We start from the raw sequence: 24,660 nt of genomic DNA, 5'->3' as shown, positions 1-24,660 counted from the left end.
GTTGCAGAGTTACAGAAAAAGGTATCATCTTGGGGTCACCAAATCCCCCCAAAAATCTTAAAAAGTGACCTCACTGCTAATAGATTATTTAGAGGGCATGCCAGGTAAAAGCCTTTCCAGTCATTTAATTACAAATGTAAACGGCAGGAGTTACTGAATGGTACAGTGACTTTGTCTGGAAGTGTGGTCTGTTGTCAGATTAAATTAAATTTGTGCTCTTTAGCAAGAAACACTTTAGGTGGTTTTGGCGTAGATAGAAAAATGACTATACTTAAAATAATCCCATGCCTAATGAAAATGATGGTGGAGGGGCTGTTATGTTGTGGGGCTGTTTTTATTCCAAAAGGCCTTGGGAGCCTTATTAAGTTGCATGGTATCATGAACCCCACGAAAAACCTGAACATTTTTTTAAAGGAAATCTGTCAATCTCTGCCAAGTCACTAAAGTGGGTCATGATTGGATCATTCATCAGGTCAATGAACCGAAACAAACATACAGATCAAAACAAAAATGGTTTAAAAATATGTATTTTTCTCAAAATAAATTCGCTTCCCTTCAAGTTTGGATTTTTCCTCATTGTTTTCATTGTGAGATTACAATAAATCACCAACAGATTATTTTTTTATACCTGTTTTAGTCAACTTTAGCAGAGGTGCTAATAATTCTGGAGGGTACTGTAGTAAACCATGCGTCTGTTGGACATGCCTCAAACTCTATGTGTCAGATCATTAACAGTTTTTAACCTGAGACGCCATGCACTCATTCCAAGGATCCCACCAAATCTGTTTCTCTTCTCATTTGAATTTTCCAAATAACTTAAAAATAATTATAAATAGAACACCAATAACCAAAACACAGTTAACAGTTACTTTGTGCTACCAAACATTCATTCAGGGGCAATTTCTCTTAACAGAGCTAGAATAGATTTTCTATTTTTTTCAATCCTCTCTCTTTTCTTTGATGTCTGACTGGAGTGGTTGAGCGAGAGACAAGCTCAATGACCCTTAAAGCCAAGTAAAGGGTCGAGGTACAGTAGATTAGGTTTTTCTGGAGTCCCAGTCAATGGAGACGCTCATTAGAAGTTACAGTTATGGAATGGGGGAGGAGGGAATGTTGCTTCTGTCAACTACATAACTGCCAATTAAACAGTGTGTGGCCATGACTCCTGTGGCGTAGTGTCCTTCCTACTCATTTCCCTTTGCCTCAGTGCCTCAGTCTACAGTGCATTTCCAATGAAAGCACTTGGTGGTAAACAGCAGATTACTTTGAGTGTAATCTGGCAGAGTAGAATATTTGAAGGTTTCGCACAAATCACTTTTTGCTGACCGATTAATCACAGATTACTCATAAATGGAAAAACAAGTCTTTAACACGTGCAGTTAAGGTGATGATATGGGGCTAGTTTGGGCAAACACATAACTAATTTCATGTGTAATGATTTTCCTGAAAATAGAATTGTTGCCTATGTGTATCATCATCTTTACACTGGCTGCTTATAAAACATACTGGACATAGGACAGAGTTTTTAAGACCTCTGTTACTTTTTTGTTGGTCTGAGATGGTTTGATTTGAGCATTCTACATTTTACAAATACACATCTCTACCCATTCTATGTACATAACTGTATAACCTTTATAGACTTTGAAGTTTAACTATACTCTGACTGCAAGCTCTGTTATTTCACACAGTTAACTGAGTAAGCAACATCAAAAGTTACTTGGGGGTATTAAAAATACATAGATGCATAAAGCCCACTCCAGTGATAAGAAGCCAATGCAAACATACCGTAAGTACATGTATCTCTGTCTCTGCATGGTGATCTATTTAGGGGCAGCCGTGGCCTACTGGTTTGGAGGGTTGCCGGTTCGAATCCTGACCACAGGCACGGCTGAAGTGCCCTTGAGCAAGGCACCTAACCCCTCACTGCTCCCCGAGCGCCGCTGTTGTTGCAGGCAGCTCACTGCGCAGGGATTAGTGTGTGCTTCACCTCACTGTATGTGTGCTGAGTGTGTTTCACTAATTCATGGATTGGGATAAATGCAGAGACCAAATTTCCCTCACAGGATCAGAAGAGTATATATACTTATACTTATACTATTTCCATAGCCTACTGAAATCACATCACCACAAGAGTTTTCAGTGCATTTCTTGTCTGGATTGTGTTATCTTACATGTTTATTCTAATATACAAAAATGATGGCCATAATTTGTTTTAGAAGATCTTAGAGCCAATGTATCTGTGAGCATTTAGGAGCTCCCTGAAGTGTAGTTGTCTCTTGCACAAGGTATGTCTTTTGCCATGTGCTAATGTGTCTTGTGCTGTGCCTTTGTCTTTCCAGGCATTGGACCTATTCGTCCAATGCGTAGAAATACCCTTTAAATAAATAAAAAATGGCATGTGTAGCAATGATTTTGGTCAAACGTAGGCTACATAGGCCTATTATATTTTACTTATGACATTCATTAATTTGCTGTAAAAATATTTGTCTGCCCTCTAAGCTGAGAGGGTCTTTCACTCTTTGCTTCAACTAGTGTGTATCCTCGTTGTATTTCAAGGTCTTATTGCTTCGGGGTTCATGAAAATGTTTAGTCTAATAACCAGTTTGGGGTCACACAGCAATACAAACGACGAACAACTCTGACATGACAGATGCCCACTCGATATTGCAGTGTCTGCGTGGCATTGCCGAAGTTAGGCTTTAACATCTAACGGGTTTCACTGCTATAAGCATACCCTTTTAGTTTAGTTTTTTTGTGTTAGGATAAGCGCAAATCATTCAAATAGGTAGGCGAAGTGGGCTCCACCTGTTACAAGGCTTCACAATTCATAGACACAGGGCAAGTGGTAAAGAGATCGCATACCTCCACCGTGCATCTGACAGAGGTATGGAAAGCGCCAGACGTTTCCAAGTCCCACTGCGTATGACACACAAGCCAGGACAAATTGCATTGGGTTATCCCACGATGGTCTCGCGTCCTTCTCCATCTCCATATTTCGGGACTGGGTCAATACGTCGTGTAAAAACAATCGTTGTAGCCGTGGACTAGAATGGACCAGTCTGTGGGAACAAACAGATCCAAAGATACAGATTTTAAAGTTTGAGTGTGAAAGAAAGGTTTCAGCACCGATTAGTCCGACCTCCGTTTTCACATGCAGTTATAAAGCTTGAGTGGGAGCGTTTCTAAAGACATCCTCTCATGGTAAGGGGAGGGTCATGCTGGTTAATTGGTCTCACTTGCGCAATTCAGGTGAATATTTAATTGCTGTTTCTTTAAACGGCGGTTATCTCATATGGAGATAGTGTGTATGTTAGAGTCCCCTTTTAAGACCAGTGTTGTAAAGCATTACAAAGTAACGTGTTAGGCTACTGTAATTCCACTAGACTACTTTTAGCGGTAACCAGCATTGTAACGCAGTTACAATTGCTGACATTTAAATGAGATACCAATGTGAGTTATGCTGCGCCGCATTGTGATGTGTGCCTTATCTTGTGTGAAAAATGAACGACTTCAGGAGACAAGACTCAGATTCACATTTGCTGCTTCTGATCTAACGTCCTTAGCAGTGTTTTCCGCGATTGTGTTTAGTCATTGCAGATGCATTCTTTACATTTATAGCAGTCTCCTCACATTCCTCCTTCTGATTTTAAACACGCAAGAGTTCAGGCTACATCAGGCGACATCTTAAATGCCTTTCAATTGTGTTTCCATCTCGTAAAAAGTGGTGCAGTAGGCACATTGTTGTTAATCTTTCTGCTCTTCTTCGCCTATTGCGCAAAAGCCTCACGACATAGCCACAACATAACACCAATATTCCTACTGTAATTACTAATAAACAGTAACTTGCCCAACACTGTTTATGACTAGCAGTAAAATTGTCTGTCACAAGTGTATACTATTGTTTAACCAGTTGACCAAAAAATAAAAGTAATTCACTACATGTTTCATAGTAGCCTATAGGCCCATTATGTTGCAACCAACGTTTATAGAATATGGTTCTTCATTCAGTCCTATTCACTGAGCCAACCACAATAAGTACAATTAAATTGAAATTGAAATTGAAATACTTCCTCAAATGCTACTCTGAAGAGATCAAAAGCATGGCACTCAGGACAAAGTCTATGTAGATCAAATAAAAGCATAAATGGGTGGTGTGCATGCTCACTCAGCAGGGAGCAAAAACATTGACTATGTCAATGAATATGCAATGACTTAAGCCTATACTGTTATAAATATGTCATAAGATGTGTTCAATGTTAAGAACTTTTACGCTATATACGTAATATGCCATGTTATTATAGTGTTTTCCTGTACCTGTAATACAGTGTTTTGTAAAGTGTCTTTAGAATTGAAAAGTGTCCTTTTGAGTATCTGACGATGCTGTGATTTAATGTATATATACTTTTTTTAATTCCCATGAGGGAAATTTGGTCTCTGCATTTAACCTAATCGGTGAATTAGTGAAACACAAACAGCACACAGTGAACACACAGTGAGGTGAAGCACACACTAATCCCGGCGCAGTAAGCTGCCTGCTACAACGGCGGCGCTCGGGGAGCAGTGAGGGGTTAGGTGCCTTGCTCAAGGGCACTTCAGCCGCGGCCCACTGGTCGGGGCTCGAACCGGCAACCCTCCGGTTACAAGTCCAGAGTGCTAACCAGTGGGCCACGGCTGCATGATTTCTGCACATTATATCATTGAAAGAAGTGCATATTCCTTTGCTATAAACTTTTTTTGTTGTACATTGTACAGTTTAAATAATACTTGCCAAATAAAAACAAAACAAGAACAACAAACATACTAGCTGTGATACACTGACAGCATAATGAATATGTTTAAGTTTTGGTTTGTTGGGACGTATTGTGCATTACCACATGTGCAGTCACCTGCTGTGCTCTACTTGCAAGACAGCAACACATGTTGAAGAGGACTTTAGCATGGCCGTGAAGTCCCAACAAGTCTTGCTACAGGGGAATGCCAGTCATATTGAGGTGCTAGAAAGTTCACCAACTTTATGGGGAATGCCAGTCGTATTGAGGCGCTACAAAGAGCTGGAGTGGGATTGTTTCAACAGCTAAATGGTTGAAAGCAAAGGATACTGTTAAACAATATTGGTGTATTAATTGACAGTGATCTAAATTTTAACAGCCACGTGAAACTGATAACTAAATCAGCTTTACTACCTCAAAAATATTGCCAAACTTAGAGGGCTGATGTCAAAACATTAGAAAAACTCATTCATGCATTTATCTCTAGTAGGGTTGATTACTGCAATGGACTGTTCACAGGCTATCAAACAGCTTCAGGTGATATAAAATGCAGCAGCTAGGATTCTCACAAAAACAAAAAGAACTGACAAATTCTTAAATCCCTGCACTGGCTTTCAGTAAGTCACAGACCTTAAAACACTACTGCTTATTTATAAATCAGTAAATGGAGCAGGACCTAAATACCTATCAGACATGCAGTACACACTTGCTCATCCTTTCAGGTCCCAGGTGAAAAATCTGTTTAGTAAAACCTGCTGTTAGAACTAAACATGGTGAAGCAGCTTTTAGCTGCTATGCGGCTCAGCTCTGGAACCAACTTTCAGATGACATTAAAAAGGCCCCCACTGTAGTCAGTTTTAAACCAAGGCGTAAGACCAAACTTTCTGCTAACTACAAATTCTTAGTTACAAATTCATAATCTGCCTTGAAAATTATTCTACCTTGTCTTTTATTACTTTTTTACTACTTTTGGTTTTACTTTTGCTACTATGGCTCGTTTGAAAGGTGAGACTTTAAGCTCACAGTGGGAAGAAACCATTTATTTCTACATGCCTCTGTTCCTGAGAAATCCCAAGCTAAACAGTGGCTAGTTTTCATCAAAATCCCTGTTTTTTTTCTAGAATTGGAAATATAGCGTTTTTTATTAAATATATGCTGTTTGAGCCTGTCACTGTTCTGCCACTTACATTCCTAAGTCAAAGGACTTGTGTAAGATAAATATATTTTTTTCTGTTCACAAAACCACCATGGGGGGCAACAAAACAATAATACCACATTTCTACTGCTGTCGGGCTCCATAATTCGTCCTCCTCTTGGTCGGTAACGTCTGTGTCGCTATCGTCCTCTTGCAAGCGCTACTCGGCCTATCAACCACTCCGCTCGGCCCGGCCCATGGTGGAGATGGAACCCCCTCCTCAGCACGGTGGTCAGTCACTCTTTCTAATGTTTTTGACCTGGCGTGTGGTCTCCCCTGATTGTGTGGTGATTCTGGTCTCCCCTGATTGTCGTGGTCAGAGTTATCTTGTCTTAGTAGAAAGGTGGACTCATCCAGTGTTGTCTGGCGAAAACGCATTTTTGGCACTCACAGTGTTAATAGGAAATTACTGCATTGAGGACTACAGTTGGTGGGAGTCATAATTGATGACAACTTACAGTTTGAATGGCTGACCCGTTAAACAGTTGTTAAATTATTTAATAGGGAATTATTGTAGTGAGGACTTTCTTAGCCTGCAAGATCTGTCTGCAGGCTAAGACTCCCGCGATATTTTAAAGTCATGTGACATGGTGACAAGGTGTTAAGTCCCTCCCCGGCTGACAGAAGTCGGAAAGGATTTCTAACCAGTAAGCATTGCGTCCATCCCAGTGGTCGAACAAGCCTATCGTTGATGACAACTGACAGTTTGAATGGCAGACCAGTTAAACAGCTGGATAGTTTAAATTGTTAAATTATTTAATAGGGAATTATTGTAGTGAGGACTTTTATTTTGAAACAGTTATAGGCAGAGAAAACAGTTGGCGGGAGTCTAGTTGATGACAACTGACAGTTGGAATGGCTGAACAGTTCAATAGTTGAGTAGGCTATAGTTTAAATGTGCATAGGTAGATAGTTTAATGGAAATTGATAGACAGATAGTTTAATGGATTAAGTGAAGAAAAAGAAGTGAAAGAAAGTGGGGAAGTAAAAAGTGAGCTACCCAGTTCAATGGAGAGAGACACAGAGAAAAGGTTCCATTGAAGTAGCTGCAGTCAGTGAGAGAGCACAGGTTGATTGCATTCTAAGTCGTTAATAGCCCTTGGAATGTGCCTTATATCCTTGTAGAATGGAGAGACACAGAGAGAGTTGGCCTAGTTGAGCAGAAAGCAGTTGATACAGGTGCAATCAGTTTAATTGGCTCAGTGAGGGGGCCTAATTGAGCAGCTGGCAGTTGATACAGGTGCAAATCAGTTTGATTAGCCCATTGTGATGCCATAGTGCCAATGCAAAGTCTATGTGGAAAAATAAGCTTGATTTATGTTGATATCTAAAAAAGCATTAAGTTTACAAAAACGAAAAATACATTCCTCAAGTGTCCTTTTCAAGACCTACAGTATGTTACAAAGTTTGAACGAAGTTTCTACGTTGAACGGTTGAAGCTGAATTAGACGCAGAAATTTTGTGGGAAGAATAACTAGAAAATGTAATTCCGAGGAAATTACCAGTGCATGAAAATGTGAAACATATACAGTATTAACAATGCAAATCAAACTTTTATTTGGAAACAGTTGTGGGCAGAGGAAACAGTTAACGGGAGTCATAGTTGATGACAACTGACAGTTGAAATGACTGAACAGTTAAATGGTTGCGTAGTTTAAATAGTTAAATTATTTAATAGTCAATTATTGAAGTAAGGAAATTTATTTTGAAACAGTTGTGGGCAGAGGAAATAGTTGAACAGGATCTGTAGTCTTAAGAGAACCAGATTGTATGCTTAAAGCCTGAGACAGAGTAGATAGTTTAAAAGTTGAATGTAGATAGTGTAATGGATGTTGATAGGCAGATTGTTTAATGGATGTTGATAGATAGTTTAATGGGTGGATGAGTGAATGGTTTGAAGAGGATGAATCGATAGAAAGTTGGATGGAATGTGCCTTATATCCTTGTAGAATGGAGAGACAGAGAGAGTTGGCCTAGTTGAGCAGAAAGCAGTTACAGGTGCAATCAGTTTAACTAGGCCTTTGATGAGGCCTAGTTGAGCAGCTGGCTGTTGATACAGGTGCAAATCAATTTGATTAGCCCATTGTGATGTCATAGTGACAATGCAAAGTCTATGGGGAAACAGTGGGGATTCTAGACATTTTTAACAAGAGTGGGACTAGTGAGACCATGATTATTTCAAGGGTGGCATGAGGCAAAACATCCAGATAAACAGAAACAGGCTCAAGATGAGAAATTAGCACAAATACATTAGGGAAACCAGGCACCAAACACCATACTCATAAATTGAAGGACAAAAAAACACAAATACCTTACTCTCACATAAAATTTATTTGTATTTTAATAAAATGCAAATACAAATAAACAAACATATTAAAGTTAATTATCTAAGTTGTCTGTCACTGGGCTATGCTGTGCTAAAACACATTCCATCATGGGGATATTAAAATTAAATGAAGATATACAAATATACTCATCCAAGAAATTTTTCCCCACAATAACTTATACTATCTATGGCCATCTATTGTTGTAGCTGTTAAAATAATTTGACCTGCTTTTTTGTCTATTTGTTTATTTTTTATTATTGTTTTATTATTTTATTATTTTTAATATTCTATTAATATTATTGTTATTACTATTTTGATTAATATTAAGGATCATATTGGCCTATGAGGGTTCAGGGGTGCTGTTAAACATACCATTTTAATGCAGTTTGGGAGAGACAGAAATATCTTAACAGAACAAGCAGGGCTCACCTGACTTAAACATTGGCTACCTGCATATCACTTCACTACTTGACAGTAACCTGCATCAGGGCCAGCCCTAGTACTGCAGCCAACAGAGTGTAGCACTGTAGCTGTCTGCTCTAGCTGTTGGGAGGGATGGGCAAAAATACATCAAAATGTATTTTAAAATAAAATATCAGATATACCCTAATTTAAAATGTATCGAAATAAACTATAAAATACATAGCCACACCATGTATCAAAATCAACTGTATTTTTCTATTTTGAAAGTACCAAAAATACTCTTTAAAAGGAGCATATCACTTTGCAAACCTTCCATAGATATCTAATCTATTCCTTCATCAGTACACTGACTCTGTTGATTAAGTAGACAGTGTTTGAGTTTTTCAGTTTTTCTCTGCCTACGAGACATGCCATAACTTGCAAACAGTCAACAGATCAACTATGCTGACCTGCCTGTTACATCTCATAGCCTAAACACTGTATCAGAGATGCACTCAAAAAGTCACAACTAAACTTGTCAAGCGGTACAAAGTGGAGACCTTACCTAAAGATCAGGATTTACAAGAGGGACCCCTGAAATCTTCAATATTAAAAGACTATCTGACTATCTATCTAAGAATGGGCCACACCTGAATACTGCAACTGATTAGTTTAGTCATACAGGAAATGCATTGAAGCTCTCATTACAAATAATGACTTTTCCACAAAGTATTTAAGAAATTTCAGTAGGCGTGTTCAATACTTTTTACCTGTGGCATTCCACTTTTTTACTCATAACTCTACGTATGGACATTAATGTTTGGATTTTTTTATCCAAACACATATATTTATATGTGTGGATTACCTAAGTTAATACTAATGTCATGCAAATAGCCTCACTGGAAGTATACTTACTGAAAAAAATGTTGTCGTGTTCAATACTTATTTTCCCCGCTGTAAGTGTGTTATACATAAATAGGCACTGGCAGATGCAATAGGTAAATATCTTTGCGTGTTAGCACAAGGATAGCTGTAGGCCAATAAATGCAAGCGTGTTTGCCAAGATCAGGGAGCATGCATGCCTCTACAGACATCAACCACATTCAGGCATTTCATATAGCCTAGCCCACATCTTAAATAAACATGTTTGAATAGTCAGTTTGAGAAGAGAGGGAAATTAACCTGGCTAGGTTACCAGCGAGAGTTCATGATTTTCAAATAGTTTGCTGGATAAGTTAATGAAGCTACCAGAGAGAAGGAATTAAGGTGACAGGACCCAGGGACATGCCAATAATCCAGCAAAAGGTAACACAGTTATTTTCAACCAAAGGATATCTAAGACCTGAAAAAAAAATCTTTCCACCACAGGAAATTACACAAACTCATCTCTCAGCACCAGCCAGCTAGCTAAAATCTCCCTTGGGATGAATAAAGTAGCCTATCTATCTATCACACACACCTTGGAAACTAGATGGTAATGATGGTAGTTGTGAATAGCAGCAACCGAAGTCTGAAGTATCATCACAGAAGGTAGTTTTTACTGCCATTGAGGCCAAAAGGGGGAACTCAAGATTAAGCTGAAAGAGGCTAAGGAGGACTACAGAAGGAAGATGGAACAGAAGCTGCAAGATAACAACATGAAGGAGGTACAAGGATACAAGGATACAGTACAAGGAAGTTTATTGTCACATGCACTGGGGGGGGGTAAAAAGTGCAGTAGAAGGGGTTTAGTAGATTAAGTGGCAAGGGCTGCATAAGAAAGGTGGGGGAGGATTGGGATTGGGCGGGGGGCACCAACAAGGAGCACCCAAGAGCAACAGGGGCAAGGAAAAACTCCCTTACCAAGGAAGAAACCTTGGGCAGATCCACGGCTAACCCAACTGCCAGGGGTCTTGGTGTGTGTGTTGGGGGGATGACAGGGGAGATGGGATAGTGTGCTGTGTATGTGGGGAGAGGGCAGTGTGCAATATGTTGGAGAAGCTTCCTCATGAGACAATGTGCTGTGTATTGGGGGGGGGGGGGTCAGTGTGCTGTAAGTATGTTGGGGATGTGTGTTGGAGAAGCTTCCTGATGAAATAATGTGCTGTGTATGTAGGGGGGGAGAGGGGGAGTGTACTGCAAGTATGGTGAAGGGACTTACTATTGCAGAGTACTGTATGTATGATGTATGTGAGTGATGACAGTGAAGATGTGTGTGTAGGCGGAAGGGGAGTGGAGCAGTGACTGTGTGTGTGTAGTGTGTGTGTGGGTAGGTGGGGACAGTGTGTTGGAGAAGATCCTGAAGACAATGTGCTGTGTATGTAGGGGGGGGGGGGCAGTGTGCAGCAAGTATGTAGAGGAGGCTTACTGTAGCAAGCAGTGTGCTGTATGTGTGTGAGGTGATGACAGTGATGATGTAAGTGTGTGTGTTTTTTTGTGTGTGTGTGTGTTGGGGATGGGGGTGGGGGCAGAAAGGCTAGGCAATCAAGGACATGGGTAGATAGATGGAGGAGAAATCAAAAATAATAAATAAAAAGTTCTATGGAGATGTGCAATAGTTGGAGAAAGTCAGATATGTGCGTGTGTGTGTATGTGTGTGTGTGTTTTGACGTGTGATGAAATAAGAAAATAAATAAAAGGTCTGTAGCATAGGGAGAGGGATGTAAAAGTGCTAAAAGTCATGTAGGTGTGTGTGTGTGGGGGGTCATGAGTGCTGAGGAGTGAATGAGTGCAAAGTCAGTATAGAGTGAGTTCAGAGTTGGGAAATGTTTGAGAGTGCTGAGGAGTGAATGTGTGCAAAGTCAGTATAGTGTGTATAGTTCGGATGGCCTGGGGATAAAAACTTCTCCTGAGTCTCTCAGTTCTGGCTTTGTGACTACATAGGCGTCTTCTTGATTTCAGCGGTAGGAATAATCCATTGTTAGGATGAGAAGAGTCCTTCAGAATCTTTTGGGCTCTTAGGAGTACTCTTCTGGAATAGATATCTTGTAGAGCAGGGAGTTGAGTTCTTATAGTACGTTCAGCTGAGCACACTACTCTCTGCAGAGTACTACAATCTCTAACTGTGGAGTTCCCATACCAGGTGATGATGCTACCAGTTAGAACACTCTCAACCGCTGAAGTGTAGAAGGCCTTCATGATGGATGTAGAAACTTTGAATTTCCTTAGCTGACGAAGGAAGTAGTCATTGTCTGGACTTCTTCAGAACATATTGAGTGTTAACAGTCCATGTTAAGTCTTCAGTAATGTGGACACCAAGGTATTTAAAACTTGTGACTCTCTCTACAGGTTGCCCGCTGATCATTAGTGGGGTGTAACTGTAGTTCTGCTGCTGCCTTCTGTAATCCACTACCATTTCCTTGGTTTTAGTGATATTCAGTGTCAAGCTGTTAGATTGACACCACTGTGCCACCTCATCAACCTGATCCAAGTAGAGCTGTTCATTGTTGTTACTAATCAGGCCCAAGATCACTGTGTCATCTGCAAACTTGATGATGGAGGTATGACTACTGTTGGCTTTGCAGTCATGTGTGTAGATGTTGTACAGCAGTGGACTCAAAACACAGCCTTGGGGAGCACCAGTGCTGATGGTTAACGAGTCAGATGTCAGACCTCCCACTCTAACCACTTGTGAACGGTTGGTGAGGAAGTCAAATATCCAGTGACACAAGGTGGTGTTCAGTCCTAAGGCCTTCATCTTTGTGACCAAGGTGAGAGGTACTATCGTGTTGAATGCTGAACTAAAGTCAATGAACAGCATCCTCACATAATTCCCATTCCCCTCCTCCAGGTGAGTTGAGGTGGTGTGCATGAGGTTTGAGATGGCATCCTCTGTAGACCTGTTGGCTCTGTAAGCAAATTGGAGGGGGTCGAAGGAGGCAGGGAGGGATGAGCAGATAATGTTTTTCACAAGCTTCTCAAAACACTTCATCACTGTAGACGTCAGGGCTACTGGGCGGTAGTCATTCAGACATGATGGACTTTTGTTTTTTGGTACTGGAACAATAACAGACTGCTTGAGGCAAGTAGGAACTGTCTCTTGAGCCAATGATGTGTTAAAGATATAAGTGAACACAGGAGCTAACTGAGCAGCGCAGGATTTCAAAACCCTGTTAGAAATTCCATCCGGTCCAGCAGCTTTTCTACAATTAACCCTCCTAAAGGCATTGCTCACATCGACCTCAGAGACACAGAAAGGTGCATCCTCATTTGCTTCACATGCTGCAGCTAGTGCAAGATAGTCTGTGTTTTTCATGTCAAAGCGATCATAAAAGCATTAAGTTCATCAGGGGGCTTTACTCACATTCATCATAGGAGGGGACTTTCTTTCAAAGCCAGTGATGGTTCGGAGTCCTTTCCACACTCGTGCTGGATCATCCTCCAAGAAATCAGCTTCAACTTTGTCTCTATAGCGCCGCTTAGCATCTTTAATAGCTCTGCGTAAACTATAAGTTGCTGCTTTGTAATCCGTCATATCCCCTGAAATAAGCCCAGCATTATAAGTCATGGTGCGTGTCTTTAATACCGTTCTCACTTCTCTATCCACCCATGGCTTCTGGTTAGGGAAGCTTCGGATATTTACAGTTGGGATGATGGAATCAGTTAGTATATTAATGTAACTCAATGATACTTCCGTAAATTCATTGATGTCAGCAGAGTTCGTCTTGAACATCTCCCAGTCAACGCTTCTAAGGGCGTCCTGTAGCCTGGCTTCCGATTGGTCAGTCCAGCGCTTGACCTCCTTCGTCACTGGGGGGTCCGTCTGACTTCTCTGCTTGCTCTACATAGGCAGTAGGAAGACAGCGGCATGATCTGATTTTCCGAAAGCTGGTAGAGACTTAGCTTTGTAACTGTTCTTGAACTGTGTGTAGCAGTGATCCAGTGTGTTGTCACCATGTGTAGGGAAGTGAATGTGTTGAATAAATTCAGGCATGGACCGGTTCAGATGTACTTGATTGCAATCACCGGCCACAATAAGCGCAGCTTCAGGGTGCGTGTGTTGTTGTCTATTTAACACTTCTTGCAATTCTGAAACCGCAGCATCTGTGTTGGCTTGTGGAGGAATGTAGACAGCGTTGAATATCACACCACTTGCTGTTCGTCATGATGCAAACACCGCCACCGTTCGATTTTCCAGATTCCTCAGTCCTGTCAGAGCGAGCAGCAGAGAAAAACTCCACCTGAGTGATGGCACAGTCCGGTACAAGTTCAGTTAGCCATGTCTCAGTAAAGCATAGAATGTTACAGTCCCTGATGTCTCTTTGAAACTGTATCCTCGCTCTTAGTTCATCCATCTTGTTCACAAGAGACTGGACATTGGCTAGGAGAATGCTAGGCAGTGGAGGCCTATGAGCTCTATTCCTCAATCTGTTACGGGCCCCGGCTCGTTTTCCTCAGTGTTTTTTCCTTCTGCGCCGAGATGCGTCTCCATGGTTCCCTGATGCATCTCGGAGAATCTCGGTAGAATCGTCGATTAAAACATCCCGAAACAAAAAAGGCAATTCATTTCCGATGTTTCTGAGTGTAACGCCATCATACGTAATCAGTGCAGTGGAAAAGTGCAAAAAATGAGGGGTTAATACAAGGTAAAAGAGTAAATATAAGCACAAATTAGGCGGAGCAACCAAAAAGGTGTCCGAACGCGGCGGCGCCATGGCAAGGTGTGGGACTGTATGAAATCTATCACTGGCCTTAAGAAGAGCAGCAGCTCTGTGGAGGGAGACCTGGACAGGGCGAACCAGCTGAACCACTTTTACAACAGGTTCGATTGCCCATCCCCCAGCCCCCACCCCACCTCATTACCAGTGCAACACTCACCCCCACCATCACTGGATATTGCACCCCTCCCCCACATGGCTACCACGAACAAAGAGGTGACAACGACCTCAGTCAACAGCCATCAGACACACAGACCTCAGATGCTGCCCCCTTCCCCCCTCCATCATCACTGCTGATCAGGCTATCGCACCTCTCCCCCACATGGTGACCACGAGCAAGTCAAGTCAAGTCAGTTTTATTTTTAAAGCGCATTTAACATGCACATATGTGCAACCCAAAGCGCTCCAACAAACAAGACACATAACAAGACAAACGATGCCGGATGGAGCGGCGTAGTCGCCAGCGTGCCCATGACATCAAGACATATAAGACAGACAACACAACAAATAAACAAATAAAAAGTGAAAAAACAAAAAGAAAATATATTTAAAAAGGGGAAGGTGATGTTAAAATTAGTCCAATTTCCAAACCAGCTGAAAATGTCAGTGCAGTGCAGCAACAACAACCTCTAGCCACACGACAACCCTCACAGAAGCACCCCTCCTTTATTCACCATAAATTAATAAAGTTGAGTGGTTCTGCAATGTAGGCTATGTTTCCGTGTTTTTGCAGTACCATGTCCCTTACATAACATGGCCCAGTGTCCTTGTAACATGCATGCAGCAAAGCTAGATATGAATGTGATTTCAGCCCGACTTTCAACATTTCTTTCAAGAAGACACGTAAACCACAAAGACCCATAAAGAGGGATCTGGAATGTTGGTTACCTAGCAACCAAGACGCTGTCTATTGAAAAGGGAACTGTTTTTTTGATGCGTAGAACGATGTCGAAATTAACATTTTTAAACAATATTGGGGTGTTTTCAGATTATTTAGTTTGTGGTAGAATTGTTGTATAAAAAGCAATATAGCACTTTCGTGATCGTGGGATTGGTCATGGATATTCCCACGGCTGTTGTTGCTTAGCCCACTTTCGGCCTCCGCCTCGTGGCTACGGCCTAACAACACCCGTGGGAATATCCATGACCAACCCCACTCTCACTCGTGCTATATTGCTTAATTATACTTATGTTTACCATTTCTCCTGTAAGTGCATGTTGTGTGTTATGTCTGTATGCTACTGAGACCCTTGAATTTCCCCTTGAGGATCAATAAAGTATCTATCTAGCTATCTATCTATCTAATGCCAATTCAGGAGAATATTGCAACTAGTGTCGCGACCACGCTACCGGTCGGGAGTGGCGAGTATGTGGGACGCTTTACATTTCTGATGTCTGTCACTTCAAACTGCTGCAAGTGCATCAAGAAAGGTCCCGCCTTAGACCATGTTAATCATAGACTAGTATTTGGGGGTGGCAACTGGGGTGGCCAATCGAATCTCAAGGATGGCCTGTGCCACCCGGAGCCCCCCTCTGGCTCTGCCCCTGTGGGGAAAATAGGCTTGTTTTTGTTAATATCTCAAAAAGTATAAAGTTTACAAAAGTGAAAAATACATTGCTCAAGTGTCCTTTTCAAGACCTATGTTACAAAGTTTGAACGAAGTTTCGACGTTATGACAACTGGAAGGATTATTGGTGCTTCACTCCCCTCCCTGAAAGACATTTACACCACCCACCTCACCCGCAAGGCGACCACAATTGTGAGTGATGCAAGTCACCCCGCTCACAATTTGTTTGATCCACTGCCCTCTGGGAAGAGGTACAGAAGCCTGTGCTCCCGCACCACCAGACTCACCAACAGCTTCATACACCAGGCTGTTAGGATGCTGAACTCTCTCCCCCCTCTCCCCCGTCCACCCTCAGCTACATAACATCCTGGACTTTGGGCCCACAATGGCTGCCTTGCACTACTCCACTTGTACACTTGCACACTTTGCAACTTGTTGTTGTTGTCCTGTTGTCCTGAAAACACAACACACTTCTGCTGCTCTTACATAACTTGCACCACTATGCCACTTGCTTACTTAGGTCAAACAGAACTACCTCAGCCATGTATTGGCCTGACTTTGCACTACTATATTGACAATTGACTGTATTGACAATTGCACAATTTCAACCCAATTTTGCTGCTCTTATTTATTCATTGTATGTGCCTTCTTATTTACTTTTTATTGTTTACTTGAATGTTATGTTTGTCTGTGGACTTAATTGGTAAAATTATGTCTTGTCTCCACCGTGGGATAGTGAGAAACGTAATTTCGATCTCTTTGTATGTCTTGGCATGTGAAGAAATTGACAATAAAGCAGACTTTGACTTTGAACTGACAGTTGAAATGACTAAACAGTTAAATAGATGGATAGTTTAATTAGTTAAATTATTTAATAGTGAGTTATTGTAGTGAGGACTTTTATTTTGAAACAGTTGTGGGCAGAGGAAACAGTTGACGGGAGTCATAGTTGATGACAACTGACAGTTGAAATGACTGAACAGTTAAATGGTTGAGTAGTTTAAATAGTTAAATTATTTAATAGTGAATTATTGTAGTAAGGACTTTTATTTTGAAACAGTTGTGGGCAGAGGAAACCAGTTGAACAAGACCTTGTATGCTTAGAGCCTGAAACAGAGTAGATAATTTAAAAGTTGAATGTAGATAATGTAATGGATGTTGATAGACAGAAAGTTTAATGGATGTTGATAGGCAGATTGTTGTACATGTATCAAATATATACTATAGGATAACATGAGCTGTACAGCTTCATTATGTCAAATAAATAAACTTTTTTGAAATGATCAATACAAAACTCGATCCGTCAGGCATGGATTGGTGGAATAAGTATATGTGTGTGTGTGTGTGTGTATGTATGTGTGTTTGTGATATCATAGTGACAAACATTGTGTGTGGGAGGCCTTCACAGTGAGCAGCACAGCTGTGTCAGTGAACAACATGTTCGTTTGCTTGCATCCAACTGCTCAGACACCCAAAGCCTCAACATCCCCTGCATACACTAATTGTGCTTGTCCTGGAGGAGGGGGGAAGAAGTGTAGGGTTTCATAATTGTGCGAGGAAGGCCGTTACACACTCGTCTGTGGTGGTTGTGACCACCGGGGTGGAAGTTATACTGGTGGAGCAAGCGGTGGAATCTGACTGCTCGCATATTTTGCGGAGGGCTTGGGGGCATGTTTACACTCATCTCAAGACAGATGTGGAATTGTCCGTGAAGCCACTCGACAGGACATCAGGGGCGTCGGACTGGGGGAAAAGTGGGACTGATTACCGGTACTAGGATCCCAAGGGGGAAGCGGGCCCTTTAAAAGTCTGGAATATATTTTATTTTTCCTAAATATTTTCATTTCCAGATCAGGTGCCATAATGAATGTAAGACAAAATGTAAAGTTAATTTGTAAAGCGTATTTGCTGAATAACTTGGTTGATTGAATGACTGAATTGTGCATATAAAAAATAGTGAACACTGTCCAAGGTCTAAACCTTACTAAAACCTTTAGCCTGAATAATTCCCTGGTGAAACAAAAAATGCTGTCATACAGTATATTTTTGGTGGGTACTGTAATATTGGATTCTTGGATGCCTTCGCATTGTCTAATTGGCAAAATGAGGACTATTATTTTTTTTCCAAATAAATTAAAGCTATAGCCTTAACGTTAATGCTACAATTTGCTAATTGCTAATTTTTCCAACAATGTTCGTAACAGCCTAGTAAAAAGAGAAAACAGGTGAAACCTTTTATTTATTTTGATTGCCTGCTAGTGGCAATCTCTGTCTGCACTCTCCATGCATTCATTGAATGACTGGAGGTGACCCTCACCATTTCATTGAAGACACAAACCTTCCCAGGAACAAAAAAAGAACCGGTATTAAAGGAATTATCCGGAGTAAAATGCACTTTAGATCCATTTACGGATGATTGGGAGTACATACGCTGAGTTGACATCAAAATCATGTCATTCGGATGTGTTTTGAGAAAGTTCGAAGAAAAAGATTTTACCGTTTTTAGTCAAAACTCGTTAGCCTAGAAGTGACCCGGGCATGTCATTTCGCCGCTACAAAACTCTATTTTTATACCTCTTCTACAATTCCAATCAACATTTACTTACGTGGTAGTGAGTAGAGGGTCCCTAAAGCCAAACCGAAGTATCCCGAGGTCTTTATGTGGTCGGATAGAGAGTCCAGAATGAATTTCATCAAGCCAGTACCTTACCGGAAATGTTGCTGCTGCAGCTGCCACCTGCTGCTTATAAAGCTGATCGAAGTGTGGAGGATGCCACTCTCACTCTCCTAGAAAAAATTCACAGTCACCTAGACAAGGCCAAAACATTCACCCGTGTACTTTTTATGGACTTCTCCTCTGCATTCAATACTGTTCAGCCCCATCTTCTGCTGGGACGCCTAAGTGCCCTGAAGGTCAGCCATAGTCTCATTCTATGGATTAGGGAGTTTCTGAGGGAAAGGCCCCAGCGTGTCCGTATGAACAATACCATCTCTGACTGTCTCGTCCTAAACACCGGTGTCCCACAAGGGTGCGTCTTCTCCCCCCTTCTGTTCTCCATATATACCAATGAGGTCAATTACAACAACAATGACTCTATACATCTAATCAAATATGCAGATGACATGGCCCTTGTGGCCTGCCTACAGGATGCCAACAGCCCTTCCTACTTTCAACACATCAACCATCTTATCACCTGGTTTGACAGCAGCTACCTTGATCTAAATGTCAGCAAGACCAAGGAACTGTGCTTTGGAGGAAAGAGAGGAGCAGGCAACAGAGGACCTAACTTCATGCCCATCAACATGAAGGGGAAGGATGTGGAACAGGTCAGCAACTTTAAATATCTTGGGACAATTATAGATGAAGATCTCACATTCCAACCTAATGCAGACTACATCTTTAAAAAGGCAAGACAGCGTCTCTCCCTCCTCAGGAAACTGCGACGCTTCAACACCAGCAAGCACACTCTGACCATGGTGTACAGATCACTCACTGAGAGTGTTCTCACGTTCAACATCACCTCCTGGTATGGGAACCTCTCAGTGAAACATAGGAACAAGCTGGCTCAGGTGGTAAACCAAGCCAGCAAAATTACAGGAGAAAAGCAGTTACAACTCCACACTCTATACAGCCGTTCCATAACACAAAAGGCCATCCAGGTCTTCAATGACCCCACCCATCCCCTTCATCCATCCTTTCAGCTACTGCCATCTGGCAGAAGACTGATGGTCCCAATGGCCAGGAAAAATGGGTAGAAAAAGTCATTTGTTCCTTCTGCTGTGTCTATCCTGAACCAAGGCATACTAAAATAACTCCCCCCTCCACTTACTCATGCACCACCCAGTCAGGGTGATGATGAGAAGGATCAGTAACAAGAACTGCACTAGTATTTATTCATTTATATTTTTTTAACTATTTATGTAACTACAATTTAACTTATATTGTCTGTTGCTGTGTGTTTTTATGTCGCCAGAGTGCCAAAGATAAATTTCCAGTGTATGTACATTCAGTGGACAATAAAGTTTTTATCTATCTATCTTATCTATCTATCTATTTAGGGGAAAGTCCGTAGGAGTCGATTGCCGTCAACAGGAGGCTACCTCACGCGAGACATCACGTCATGTGACATTTCAAAATTCCAACCTGTTAGTAAGCTAGGGTTTGCTGTTGCATACAACTTCATTTCAATTTCGAAAAAAAAAAAAAAACGGGCAAAGAAATTGTGAATTTCCAGAGCGTGTTACTCCACACTCGGCAATCGACTCCTACGGACTTTCACCTAAAGATGGAAACTGCAGCAGCAACATTTCCGGAAAGGTACTGGCTTGATGAAATTCATTCTAGACTCTATCCGACCACATAAAGACCTCGGGATACTTCGGTTTGGCTTTAGGGACCCTCTACTCACTACCACGTAAGTGTAATGTTGTTTGGAACTGTAGAAGAGTATAAAAATAGCGTTTTGTAGCAGCGAAATGACATGCCCGGGTCACTTCCAGGCTAACGAGTTTTGACTAAAAACGGTAAAATCGAACTTTCTCAAAACACATCCGAATGACATGATTTTGATGTCAACTCAACGTATGTACTCCCAATCATCCATAAATTGATCTAAAGTGCATTTTACTCCGGATAATTCCTTTAACAGGTTACCACTATTTAAAAAAATCGTTTCTGTTCCGGAACATAAAAAAGTTTCTGGTTTTGTTTTTGTTCCTAGCAAAATGGCAAAAGTTTCTGGTTTTCGTTCCATGAAACGGTTCAAAGCCTTGGCTGTGTATACATTATATTACTTACAGTATGATTATTCAGATTACATAGACTTACAGTACAATATTCTTGAAAACCACTTACTAGGTTAGATGTTAGCTTAGAAAGGAATAGTGACCAGATATACAGTCTCTTTAACAAACACACACACACGCACACACACACACACATACACACACACATAGGAAAGCTGTGGTTCTATGACTGCTGGTCTGATAGCTAGTTTCATGTTCCCTCCTGTCAATGGTTTTCAGTTTTGGGCGTATGGTGAGTTTAACAGATGTAACCTTTACACTATTCAAAGCTCCTATGCTTTAGTTGCTCAAAAGCTTCTCTATTGATGTTGTTGTTTGTGATGTTGATGTGAAGAGATCAAACTCCCAATAGACTTGCTTAAAATTCTGTTAGGTTTTTACAGGCTGTGTTAAAATTCTGTTAGGTTTTTACAGGCTGTGTTATAATATGCTACAATCAATTAATGTAATATATTTTAAGTCTCAATTCGTCAATTGCCCCCAGACTCCCTAGCATTTTGCGGGGCCCAGAATTATTTTCTGTCATAGGGCCCACTTCTAGCAGCACCCCTGTAGGAGATCAACATCTTGCGCCCTATTTTTAGATACCCCACACCATCATGGCCAATCCCAAAGGCAGAAAATGACAAGAGTAGTTTGAACCAGTCAGCCTTGTCAGTTCTGGAAAAACAACCTCAAACCAGGAGGCCCAGATTAAGGGCTAAGCTGGCAGGAACCGGTGGGGACCGTATGTGCAGTTCCACTCTCAATCTCTTACAGTAAACCACACTAACAGCTTTTGACATCCTGCTGCTGAGAAGAACAGAGACCCCATGCCTGTACCGTACGCCATCAGAGCGAGACCCCCAGCGCCCTTCCATAGCCCCTCACAAGAACACACAATTAACGATTGTTACACTCAACTAAGGTTGAAAACAGTTATGCAACTGTGCCTTCTAAAAGCTGTTTTGTGCATAATGCGTTCAGACGTGACCAGACGACGACTTCTCTTAAGAAAGCACTGGGCACATCTCATTTCAGTTCCCAGTGCATACTTTTTTTCCCCTTTGTCTTAACTTATGCACAACTTTCATGGCACCAGAAGGGAGGGGAACGTCAGCTGGAATGAATGCTTCTGCTTCCCTGGTTAAGCCTTAAACTGTCAGCAGAAGTGCACCTGTTTCAGCATCCCCTCCACCTGCAAATCCTGCTCTTCTGTCAGGAGGATGAGAGGGGGTGGGTCTGGGATCTTGGCTTGACCAGCGTGGGAACGGAGACCTGCGCCCGGTGTTACCCAAGTGAAAAATAGCCTGTGACCGATGTAGCCCAAAGCAACCATGACGGCACCTTTCTCTGCCTATTGAGATATGGATGTGTGGCTGTAGTTAGGTTTTTTTGTGAATGAACAGGAAGCCCAAGCACTGAAAGAGCACTCTTGAGTAGACTCTTGTGAAGGAGGTTGTGAGAGAGTGTTTATAGGCTCAGTAAAAGTAAATGTATTGGACAAGCAGAATTCCAATTCTTGATGCAAGTGTACATCAGAGGAAAATATGATAATGCTATGTTCATGTTTTAAAGGGTAGGATTTAAATTTATTAATCACAGAAAACTGTATTACTGCAATTGGTGCATTTGGAGATTACACCACATCACTTTGACCCCAGTATTCAGCAACTACAAACACACCTCAACACTGCCACCAACTGGCTAGAGAAGAGAATACATCTTAATGCATTCAGAGCCAAATCCAGAACTAAACAAAACCATGGGCACTACGCAGTATTAACTGACCATTTTTATTTGCTAAGATAAAACATATTTGAGGTAATGTAGTAATTTAATAGTTTAGTAGTAGTTTAGTAGATTATTTAATAAATAAAATTAATTACAGTGCATGATCTGGTATCTAAAGTCTTCTTTTTATTATTACAGTGCATGAAAATGCACTGTTCTGTTATCCAAAGTCTTCTTCTTCTTGTGCTTCCCACCAAATCTCTGCGTCTAATTCAGCTTCAACTGTTTAGATAGAAACTTAGTTCAAACTTGTAACGTAGGTCTTGAAAAGGACACTAGAGGAATGTATTTTTCGTTTTTGTAAACTTTATACTTTTTGACATATTAACATAAATCAAGCCTATTTTCCCCCATAGGCAATATGACATCACAATGGGCTAATCAAACTGATTTGCACCTGTATCAACTGCCAGCTGCTCAACTAGGCCCCCTCACAGAGCCAAGTAAACTGATTGCACCTGTTTCAACTGCTTTCTGCTTAACTAGGCCAACTCTCTGTGTTTCTCCATTCTACAAGGATATAAGGCACATTCCAAGGGCTATTAACGACTTAGAATGCAATCAACTGTACCTGTGCTCTCTCACTGACTGCAGCTACTTCAATGGAACCTCTTCTCTGTGTCTCTCTCCATTGAACTGGATAGCTCACTTTTCTCTTCCCCACTTTCTTTCACTTCTTTTTCTTCACTTCTATGTCAGTTTCCTAAGCAAAACCTTTGTAACCATCTCTACATTATTTGTTTTAACACTATATTTTACATCATATTGTTTTGCATTTTCATGCACTGGTATTTCCTCGGAATTACATTTTCTAGTTTAGGTTACTCCTTGGAATTTTAAATTTAGAGTAATCCTTTCATAAGCGTTTATAAATGTCTGCCAATAAATATTGGCCACTGGCCAATAATATTTTCACTAATACATGAACTACTTTCCTTGTACAACATGATTGTTGAACGTTGCTGGCCAGATATTAATATAGGCAAACGTTTCCATGTAATCAGGCCCGTCGCTAGAAGGCAAGCAAACCAAGCAATTGCTTGGGGCCCCGAGCTGGCCAGGGGCCCCAAGACAACGACTGGTTAAGAATAAAATGCAACGACAAACTGTGAGCGCCCCTTTGATAGTCAATGCAGTAAAGTGCAACAACACTGTTACCGGCAATACCGGGATCCCCCTCAAGGGGGCCCCTCTCAGTAGTCGCTGACAGCAGCCAGCCAGCCAGGTTTGTGGTCTCTGCTGCTGCCGCGAAAATATAAAACCTCGGCAGTCATAATGAAGCGGAGTTATGCGTCCGGAAGCCAGAAGAGAAAGGGAGAGGATGACAACAAAAAACAAGATTTTTTACGAACTGACGGAATATGGTTACATACTGTAATATGTTTATTAACGGGATAAGGAAGACGCAGATCTGTTCCAGAATCACTGTTTATCGTATTTAATGACATAACATTGCTATAGCTTTGTAATAGGTTTTGATGAAAGTGGCATAGCTTCTCTGCTATACTAACTATTCGACTGTGATAATCTATTTACCAAATGGGGGTTAGGAAAACCACACGATAAATTCCGTGCATCAAAGCAGACTGGAACTTTCATGTCTAGTAGTATTCATGCACGTCAGCTGTTTACTGTCTTTAAAGCACCAGGTGCGTCTGTCTAATTCTCAAACAGCAGAATGCTTAAATGCTATGTTAAGCTACAAGTAGGCCTAGGTCAATGTATAACATTAGCTTGGGATGTTTTTACAGTAAGCATTAGTAGTTGTGAAAGCAGCTGCATCTCTTCTAAATATCAAAATATGGAAATGCTAACATATCTTTTCTTTCTCCCTCAAGGTGCTTTGCTTAAATTTCTCAGCCCTCAGGCACTTCCTAAGGATACCTCCACTGATGAAGATGGCTTGAAAGGTTAATCCTATGTGTGTGTGTGTGTGTGTGTGTGTGTACTTGTATTTATGTTGGATTTTTAAATTGCTATACAACCTGCACTCTTTATAGTTTGAACAATGCATCCCTGGCCGAACGACCACAGTTTGTCAAACTGAAGAACTGTCTCTCTGACACTGTGATCAGCAGCACCGGAGCGCCACAGGGAACTGTGCTCTCTCCAGTCCGGTTCACCCTGTACACATCTGACTTCTGCTACAACACCGAGTCATGCCACATGCAGAAGTTTTCTGAC

General features: G+C 41.3%; 1 protein-coding gene across 3 annotated transcripts in view; it reads right to left on the bottom strand.

Moving 5' to 3' along the window:
* Positions 1–24,660, bottom strand: part of LOC125305810 (sodium- and chloride-dependent transporter XTRP3-like) — a 52,355-nt gene that overhangs the window by 20,066 nt on the left and 7,629 nt on the right. Inside the window, exon 2 of one of the 3 annotated variants that reach the window (XM_048260795.1) lies at positions 2,863–3,059. In XM_048260795.1, coding sequence (XP_048116752.1) covers positions 2,863–2,992 — 130 coding nt within the window. In that variant the 5' untranslated portion in view covers positions 2,993–3,059. Of the gene's footprint in view, positions 1–2,862; positions 3,144–24,660 lie in introns of those variants that run through there. The other 2 variants (XM_048260797.1, XM_048260796.1) reach the window with 2 other exon arrangements.

The sequence above is a fragment of the Alosa alosa genome, chromosome 13 (genome assembly GCF_017589495.1).
Source record: "Alosa alosa isolate M-15738 ecotype Scorff River chromosome 13, AALO_Geno_1.1, whole genome shotgun sequence".
Lineage (NCBI taxonomy): Eukaryota > Metazoa > Chordata > Actinopteri > Clupeiformes > Clupeidae > Alosa > Alosa alosa.
Note: the sequence above shows the minus strand (reverse complement) of the source record. Positions and strands in the feature narration are given on the sequence as shown.